Source organism: Jaculus jaculus, chromosome 15 (assembly GCF_020740685.1).
Source record: "Jaculus jaculus isolate mJacJac1 chromosome 15, mJacJac1.mat.Y.cur, whole genome shotgun sequence".
Taxonomy (NCBI): Eukaryota; Metazoa; Chordata; class Mammalia; order Rodentia; family Dipodidae; genus Jaculus; species Jaculus jaculus.
This window is the reverse complement of record NC_059116.1, coordinates 35,775,792-35,785,101: the sequence shown is the minus strand read 5'-3', so window position 1 is coordinate 35,785,101 and position 9,310 is coordinate 35,775,792. Positions and strand designations below refer to the sequence as shown.

Here is a 9,310-nt window from a genome sequence, read left to right as displayed (position 1 = left end):
GACACGCGCCCCGCCCGCCCCGGGATGCCCGCGCCGGAGCCATAGCCTGAGCGCGAGCGCGAGCGGGAGCCGGAGCCGGAGCCGGAGCCCGGGCGGCGCGCGGGGGCCTGGGGGGGGGGGGCGGGGGGCGGGCCGAGGGGAGGGTCCTGTGGCGGGGGGCGGGCACCCCCTCTCCGCGCCTCCCCGTCCTCCGCCGCCTCCGGCCCCCCCTGGCCGGGGACCGAGCGCGCTCGCTCCGCCGCCGCCCGCCCGCCTCGCCGCTCGACGCAGCGCCATGGTACGTCGCCGCCCCCCACTTTCGCTTTCGCCCGGGGGACTTGGGGGGGGGGGATGATGGTGTGCACAGGCACCGGCACCGGGAGAAAGTTGCCCGACCTGGGGACCCCCGTCCATCTGCTCGGCACCTTGGGGACCCCCCCCCTACACAGCCTCCTCCCCACGCTGGAGGCGGGGCGCACAGGACCGCAAGTGGGGGTCTCGGTCTGAGGCGGGAGGGCGGGGCTCCCAGACGGCTCCCCTCCGCGGCGTCCTCCCGCGGCACCCGGGTCTCCTCTCCCCGCGGCCGGGCCTGGCAGCTCCGGTGCCCAGGAGAGAGGGCACGCCGCTTTCCCCACGCGGCCCCCGTCGGCCGGCCGGGGAGGAGGACGCGGTGCCCGGGGCCCGCTGGAGGAGCGCGGCGCGGCATAGCGGAAAATGGCCGCTGCAGAGGGCGGAGAGCCCGGCGCCTTGAACTTGGAGCCGCGTCGGCCGCGCGCACGGCTCGGCCCGCCCACCCGGGCTCGCGGCGTCGGCCGCGCGCGGGATCCCAGCGCCCTGCTCACCTGGTGACCCCCCGGCGCCCCAGGGGACCCCGTGTCTCGTCTCTCATCCGAGCGCCCTGGTACGGCCCCAGGACCTTGGCACCTGAAAGGACGCGGAGCTCGAGCTCGATCCCCCCACCCAAGCCTGTCCCCGGGGTCCTCGGGGCCCAGCGCGGCTGGAGCCTCTCCTTTAGGGGTTCGTGGATGGTTGGACTGCCCACGTGTGTGGGTGTCGCTGTCACTGCTCCGTGTGGCCCGAGATAGACTGACTGACAGTGCCCTGTGCATCCCTGGCGGCTGTTGGGAAACTGTTGTGTCGCTAGGTGACGGGAGGGTGTCCCCGCGTGAATGTGGTTGCGTCCCGAGGGACACGGGCGTCACCCGGGGCTGAGTGTCCCTGGAGATGGGCCAGCACTCCTCTTCCGGTGCACCTCTATTTCCGTTCTCCCCACGTCCCTCCTTCACTCCTTCATCCAGGGCCTGGCCCCACATCCACACGGTCGCGAGGGGGGGGGAAGGGGAAGGAGGGCTGCGCGTGCGCAGGAGGGGGCAGGGAGGCCACGGTGCCCGGGGACCTCTATTCCCCCCGCAAGCTCTCCGGATGGCCCTTGCCCCTGCTCCAGCCTGGGTCTGGTCAGTGCAAACAGGCTGGCTGTTGGGATTTTCTGGCCTAGAGGGGATCCCCGGCCGCCCTGCCCCCGCCCCATACACTTTTATGTAATTTTCTAAATATAAAACCCCAAGGCCAGGCCAGAGTTGGCTTCCCCTCTTAATCCCTCCCCATCCTATTTGGGGGAGTATTTGGAAAGGAGAACGCACTGCTCCCGCAATAACACACAGACTCCCCCACTCTGGCACAGGTGCACTAACCGCGCAGCGGACAGACACAAGTGTACATCCACGCAGGCGCATTGGGATGCTGCCCCAGTGACAGAGGCCTGTGCTGCTGAGCAAGGGTTAGGACGAAAGTCTGCGTTGTGCAGTTTGGATATTTCTTCAAGCTGCATATATGTGTCACTACACCTTCCATATGACATTCCACCTTTACCTCTGAACCAAGCACCTCAGTGTCCCCTCGGTTTCTACTCTAAAATGGAACCACACAGGACCCCAAGGTGGTATGTGACCACCTTGCATTCCATAGGGGCCTGGAACTGGTATGTCCCTGTGTTGTGTGGGAGATTGTGTCCCTTACTCTGGTAGTGTTACAGTCCAGGGGAATCTCCTGATAGCTCCTCTGGAAATCCTATTTCGTGCCTAAATGTTTCAAGTGGCTGGGGGTGTGGTCAGCAGTTGAGTGACAGCCTAGAACCCACAATAAGAGCTGGGGACATGGTCAGAGGTAGAGTGACAGCTTAGAACCCACAGTGAGGCCTGGGGGCGTGTCAGTGGTAGAGTGACAGCCTAGAACCCCCAGTGAAGGCTGGGGGTGTGGTCAGAGGTAGAGTGACAGCCTAGAACCCCTAGTGAGGGCTGGAAACATGGTCAGCGATAGAGTGACAGCCTAGAACCCACTGTGAAGGTTGGGGGCGTGGTCAATGGTAGAGTCTGGCTTGGCATTTAGGAAGCCTTGGGCATATTCAGTACCACATGAATGTTTTACAAGTTTGTTGAAGGACCCTGTAAACATGACACAGAAACATCCCAAGTGAAAGCTGCAGGTTTGTCCCCTTGCCGGATTCGCTCCAGAGCTGGGTCTGGTCTTGCACAGTTTCAGACTTACTTGTAAAGGACAGACATTTACATGTATACATGTATATTACAAGCATACATGTATATTCTTTTTAAAAAATCCTTCCTGTTATTCAAGCCCTCTGGAGATGGAGGTAAGAGAGTTAGGAACCTTGGGGTGTTTGAGGAACTTGGAAAACACACTATCTCAGCAACAAAAACAGAAAAGGAAAAACTTCTAGATTAGATCTGCATTTTCTTATAGAATCTGTAGCGGTGGGTCTCAACCAGGAGCAACTGTGCCCTAGTGGGCACCTGGCCACATCTGAGTACATTTTTTCTTTCATTTTATTTTATTTGTTGTTACATAGAGATTTAGGTATTGCCAATGTGGTGGCACACACCTTTAATCCCAGCATTTGGGAGACAGAGTTAGGAGGATCATCGTGAGTTCAATGTCACCCTGAGACTATATAGTGAATTCCAAGTCAGCCTGAGCTAGTGTGAAACCTTACCTCAAAAAAACAAAACAGAGAGAGAGAGAGGGAGATTTGGATATTATTCATTCTGGCATTTTCTTTTCTTTTCGAGGTAGAGTCTCACTCTGGCCCAGGCTGACCTGAAATTCACTAGGTAGTCTCAGGGTGGCCTCGAAATCACTGCGATCCTCCTACCTTTGCCTCCCAAGTGCTGGGATTAAAGGCGGACGCCACCACACGCGACCTCATTCTGGCATTTTCAAAAACAGTTTGTTTTAGTCCGGATAAATTTTAATTGTCACAGCTGGCATAGAGTGGGTAGAAGTCAGGGATGCTACTTGGCACCCTGCAGTGCTCAGAACACCCCGCCAACCTCAAGTGGCCACAGTGCTGAGTGACAGTGATCTCTGGCTGATGTTCCTTCCTGGTGGTCCTTGGACACAGCTCTTGCTCATTTTCTAGCTGTATAGTATTCCAGCCTACCCCATGCTAGGCTCTGTATAAGAGCCCTGTAGTTTTTGGCATGAGCATTAAAAGTGACAGACGCTCCCACCCCTTGTTCACCTGGGTCTGAGACAATTCCTGAGGTATCTCAGAGTAAATGATAGGGGACATATTTTTTCTATGACAATGCGCCCACCACCCCAGGACTAAGTCCACTATGCTCCAGTACTTGTCCCCCACAGTCTGGGTATTTGCTGGTGTGCCCACAACCCAAACAGGTAGAGATGGCCATCTCCCTGCTTCATACAGGGGAAACTGAGGGACAGAGCAGCTAAGCTGTCGACTGGAGCAGAGATAGTCCCAGGAACAGAAGCAGCATGTTTATTGGACCTACTGTGTGTGACACTCACAGTGAATTTAAAACATGTCTGGGCCAGGTGTGGTGGAGCATGCCTTTAATCACTCAGGAGGGTGAGGTAGGAAGGTCATCTCGATTTGAGGCTAGTCTGGGACTACAGAGTGAGTTCCAGGTCAGCCTGGGTTAGAGTGAGACTCTACCTCCAAAAACATCAAACCAACCAACTAAACAAACAAAAAATATGTCTGGGATGCTTAGAGTTGAATAAATGCTGTTTGAATAACTGATAGCCCATGCAGATCCAGGGGACACCCACTACAGGAGTTCCCCAGACACCTCTAATGAGACTGTCAGCCAGAAGCCAATTCCTTCCTTCTCAGAGCCTCAGTTTCTCTGCTGTGACCGACTAACATGGTTGCAGCATCTTCCAGGACCTGAGGCCTGGGGACCAGTGCTGCTAAGCATATCATTTGCTGTTGGGGGACAGAGACAGACACAGCTTAGAGAGCACAGAACTTTCTGAGAATGCAGTGAACATTGAGGGGTTCCCTGGGGTGGGGCGGGGGGTGTAGGGGTGGGGAGTGAGCCCCGGAGTCACTGGAGACCCACAAGTGGCTAGGAGCATCCAGGGGGGGAGGGGACTGGAGGGGACGATGACAGGCGGCTGGTCTGTACTTTGTTAGAGGAATATGGGAACATTTTGTGTACCTGGCCTCAAACTGGGCATGGTGGCACAGGTCTGTCACCCCAGCACTTGGAAGTCTGAGGTTGGAGAATGAGGACTTCAAGGTCATCCTATATAGCAAGTTCGAGGCCAGCCTAGGCTAATGAGACCCTATCTCAAAAAAAAAAAAATTGTGGGGGTGGAGAGGTGGCTTAGTGGTTAAGGCACTTACCTGTTAAGCCTAGGGACCCAGGTTTGATTCCCTAGTCCTCACCTAAGCCAGATGCATAAAGTGGCCCTCATGTGTCTGGAGTTCGTTTGCAGCGGCTACCTGCCCTCCTGGTGCGCCCTTTTCTCTCTCTTTCAAAATAAAATAAACATAATAACATGAAGAAAAATTGTGGGTTCGGAGGCCAGATGCTTGTGCCTCAGGTTCCCAGTTCTGTGAAATGGGCATACAATAGGGACAGGACGGAAACTGGACAATGAGGAGGGAGCCCAGGCCTGGGATGCTGAGTATAGGCCATCCTCATCCTTTCCAGCCCCCACGCGCCAAGATCGCGGGCGCCCGCCCGGCCCAGCGGTAGTCACTGCTACATCTTTAAGGGGAAGGCCCGCTGCCGCCCGCCCAGCGCGCGTCACTCCTTCATTCTTTCCTGCTCTCCCCTCCTGGCTCGGTCCTTCGAGTTCCCGGCCAACTTGGGGTGTGTGTGTGGGGAGGGGGGGGTGGGGGCTCCACATCCACCTCTGTCCCCTGCAGGGGACAGACACGATGCGGCGTCCCCACTTTTCAACTTCCTAGGGTGCAACCCAGTGGGGGAAACCATTGCATTGAAGTTGAGGTGCCCTTTTGGTCAAGTTGGGGGTCCCAGAGGGAACGGGGCTTTTTTTTTTTTTTTTTGCAAGTTGGATGGCGGGGCGGGCGGGCGTCGGGGCGGGAGCAGCCACGGCCGGAGTGGGGCGCGGGAGGCGGCGCAGGAGGAGGAGGAGGAGGAGGGGGAGGAGGGGGAGGAGGAGCGCGGCCGCAAATGACTCAGTAAGTTCCGAGCCCGCCCGCCGCCGGCCTGCGCCTCCCGCCGCCCGCCCGCCCGCCCGCCCGCCCGGGATGTATTCGTCCCCGCTCTGCCTCACCCAGGTACAGCCCCGGCCCGGCCCCGGCCCCACCTTACCCCGGCGCCCACCCAGCGGCCCGGCGAACTGGACAGCGCCCGCCTACCTTCCTTCTGGAGATGGGGGGGGTGGAGGCGCGCGTCCCTTCCACCCACCCCTTCCAGGCCAGGATGACCCCCTCCACGGACTGGGGTGGGGGACGCCCCCTCAAGTCCATCACCTTGAATCCCCCACTTTGACCTGGACCACCTCACAGTTGCCGGGATTCCCTCCTGCGGTTGACGTGGGGGCCTCTGCGGTCTGCTGTCCTCCTTGTCCGAGAGGACGGGGCACCCCACACAGAGAACCAAAGTTGGAGTCCCCCAGGAATCCTCCGCCAGGCCCCAGCGCCAACTTCAGGGGTGCCCGCTAGATGTCGGGGCGCCATGGTGGTGGGGGGAACGGGACTCAGGGCGCGCGTGTTTGTGTCCCCTGGTCCCCCTGCCCTTCCCCAGGTGCCGCCCGTCCCCGTCCGTCCGTCAGTCCGGGCGCCCACGTGTGCGCAGAGGGGGAGGGGCGCGAGGTTAGCCGGCGGGGGAGGGGCGCTCGTCTCGCCGGGAGTGGGGGTTGTCGGGGTCCCCCCTTCTCCAGCTCCTTGGCGGGCGCCGTCCCCCGGGGGTGGTGTTCACCGCATCGATTCGGAATTATTGAGCCGCACGAGTGTGAGCGGCTGGCGGGAGGCGGAGGCCGGGGTCTGCCGCTGCAGACTCCCCACCCCGCGCAGCTCCCGCACTGCCCCAACTGGACCTGGTGGCCTGACCCAGGGAGCTCCACGCCGCACCCCCTCTCCCGACTGCAGGTTCTGCTTTTCCCGCTCAACAGTCCCCTTCCGATTTTGCTGTTTGCGTCTGGCCTCAGTTTCCCGAGCGCGGAACGGTGCGGCCTCCAAACTGTTGAAGGGCCAGGGCGTTGCAAGAGCCAGGTGTCTTAAGGAACCCTTTGCGAAATGCTCTGTGCAGTCCTCAGGGAAGGCCCAAAGGTCCCCCTGCATGGGCCCGTTGGGGCGGGGAGGGGGGGCGGGCAGTCGTGCTAGGATCTTTCTCCCTCCCTCCCTCCAGCTTCCCAGAAGAGAGGAGTTCCTTCGTCTCCTGAGAATCTCAGGCCTATCCTACCCATGGTCTCTTATGACCTTGGAGAAGTCCTTACTCCTCTCCAGGCCTCAGTTTCTCTTTGTGAGCCACTTTGGGGGACGGGTCCTCTGAACCAGGGTCTCCTTGCTACCAATCCCAAACATGGTTGGGCTGGATTTCCTGTGTGACCTTGGGCAGGATTTGAAGTCTCTGTGCTCGCTGGTGGCCTGAGTGGTGGACAGACGAAGCCCCCCTTCCTGTGCTCCGAGAGATAGAGGCTGTCCCCAGGGACATGGCTGGAAGGCAGCCTGGGCATGTGGAATTCCCCCATCCAGTCTGTGCAGAAGCTGGCCTCCAGCTGTCCATGTTGCTGCTGGGGGCTGGAGGGGAAGAACCCCAGAGCTGGCTTCACCCCAAATAACTTGCTTTGTGGCCTTGGCCTCTGCTTCGCTGGAGGAGAACATGGGTCAGCTGGAGGGTCTGTGGGAGGAGTTGTGACAATCACATCTAGATTGGTACTCTGTGTAGGAGATTTGGGGACAGAGATACAGGCATCCCTGCTGGGGTAGGGAAGAGGGTCTCCTCTCCCCTTTGGTTTCCCATCACTCCTGCTGGAAAGGAGCCTGGGACAGCCCCCTGCATCCCCTACATCCCTAAGTGTCATCCCTCCAGCTTAGCACAAGCCCAGTCTGGTCTGGGGCCTCAGCTGGGGGGGCTCAGAAGGACCATGACTGGGGTCCACACTCCTACCTCAGCCTCTCAGTCTTGATCTCTGGCTGCCTTATCTCTCTCCCCCTCTTGGTTTCTGCTCTCTGTCTCATCTCCCCTCTTGTCTGGGGTGTCTGTCCCTCTCTATCCCCATCTAATTTTATAGCGGAATTCAACCTAAAGTAGCTCCTTTGAGGCTGTTTGCCCCATCCAGCAAGGATCCGACCCACCAGGGATGGCCAGGGTGCCAATTCCTGTGCCTGAGCACCAGGCAGCCTGGAGGTTCCTGGGAACCTATCTGGCCCTCTCCATGGTGACTCATGAACAGTTACGCTTTTACTCTCAAAGGGGCGCTCGCTGGGCCTGTTGCTTCCATCAGTCCTTCGGAAAGCACCTCCCGCCATGGCCACGTTCCTTATTCCGGGTTTGGGGCCAAATCACTGCTGGCCAGCACTGAGGATTCCCTGGGCAGGCTGGAGGCCACCTCCCTCATTCATTCTTCCTTTCCTTGCTTCCCCTTATTCTTTTCCTTGCCAGTTTTGCACCGGGAAACTGAGGCAGAGCTAGGGTTTGATATGCATTTGCCCTCGCTGCAGGTGGCAGCTAGGTAATGAGCCTGGGGTAAGAATCAGAGAGGGCGAGGGCTCGCCCAGCACAGCACAGCACCGCACAGGGCCACAGGCTCTATGGCTGTTGGTCGGCCCTCGCCAGTGGAAGTCTGGTGTCCTTGCACTCGCCCACCTGACCACCTGTCCAAGGCCCTGTGCCCCTCCTGCTGCTTGCCTCCCCTCCCCTCCTCTCCCCTCTCTTCTCTCTGCTGCAGCAAAGGTGCCTCCCTGCCTGGGCCCGGCGCCCTGTAAATCACCAAGCGGGAGGGATTCCTGCTAGTCAGCATTCTGCCTGCTCCCGCTCTGCTCTCAGCCTCCTTCTCTCGCTCCCTCCCTCCACGTGTCTCCCCAGTCTCCCCTCCTCCCACAAGTGCTCATGGACCCCAGACCACAGCCATACAAGCACACACGCCCCCACTACTGGGATGGGGAGCCCCTCAGAGCCAGGCTCAGCGCCCCTGTAGATCTGCTGAAAACCTGCCCAAGCCCTCAGAGCCCACCTGTTCTCCCTCCAAGTCTGGGATCTGGTGCACTTCAGCTTTTTTGTTATTTTTGTTTTTTTTTTTTTTCAAGGTAGGGTCTTTGCTTCAGGCTAAAAAATATATATATATTTAAGCCAGGCATAGTGGTGCACACCTTTAATCCCAGCATGTGAGGTCAAGGCCAGCCTGAGATTACATAGTGAATTCTGGGTCACCCTGGGCTAGAGAAAGACCCTACCTCGAAAAAAGAAAGCAACAATAAAAAAAAACTTATTTATTGAGAGAGTGTGTGTAAGGGTCTCTTACTGCTCATGGAAAACCAATACCATATGCTTGCACTACTTTTTTGGTCTGGCTTTAAGTGGATATTGAGGACTTGAACCCAGGGCGCAGGCCTTGCAAACAAGTGCCCTCAATCACTGAGCCATAACCCTGCCCAAGATGGGACATTTCTGAGTTGCTGTATGCAAGGTGCAGCCCACAGTAGGAGTTCAATAAAGGTTTGCTGCTTCCTAAATGGTTCTGTTGGTTGAGACGGTTAGGTCTTCCTCAGTGTCTCTGGGTCCCACATAGAATGGGGTTGGGGTTTATTCATTTCTCAGAGCCCACACCTTTCGTGAGGAACTGAATATCCAATAGGCACCAAATAAGTGCTGCCACCATTGTGGCTCGTTTCTAGACTAACAGTTTGTTAAACACTCCCTAGGCATTTTCCCGCCTTCCTGCACTCTGTCATTGGCTGGGGATTAATGACCCCAAAAGATCTGGGTTCTGGCCCCTCCTCCTCGACCAGCCACACCCTGACCGTCCTGACTTTACCCAGCCCTGGTTTGTGCAGGGCCTATTATAAATCGGGGTGACAAATGGGCTGATGGCA

The 9,310-nt window shown here is 58.2% G+C and overlaps 1 protein-coding gene across 3 annotated transcripts in view; it reads left to right on the top strand.

Annotated features, from left to right (window-relative positions):
- The first annotated feature begins 227 nt into the window (after positions 1-227).
- Nfic (nuclear factor I C) overlaps positions 228-9,310 on the top strand; it is a 59,533-nt gene continuing 50,450 nt past the window's right edge. For 2 of the 3 annotated variants that reach the window (XM_004654943.2, XM_045134856.1), the window contains exon 1: positions 5,516-5,551. In XM_004654943.2, the coding sequence (XP_004655000.1) occupies positions 5,522-5,551 (30 nt within the window). In that variant the 5' untranslated portion in view covers positions 5,516-5,521. Of the gene's footprint in view, positions 278-5,515; positions 5,552-9,310 lie in introns of those variants that run through there. The other variant, XM_045134857.1, reaches the window with a different exon arrangement.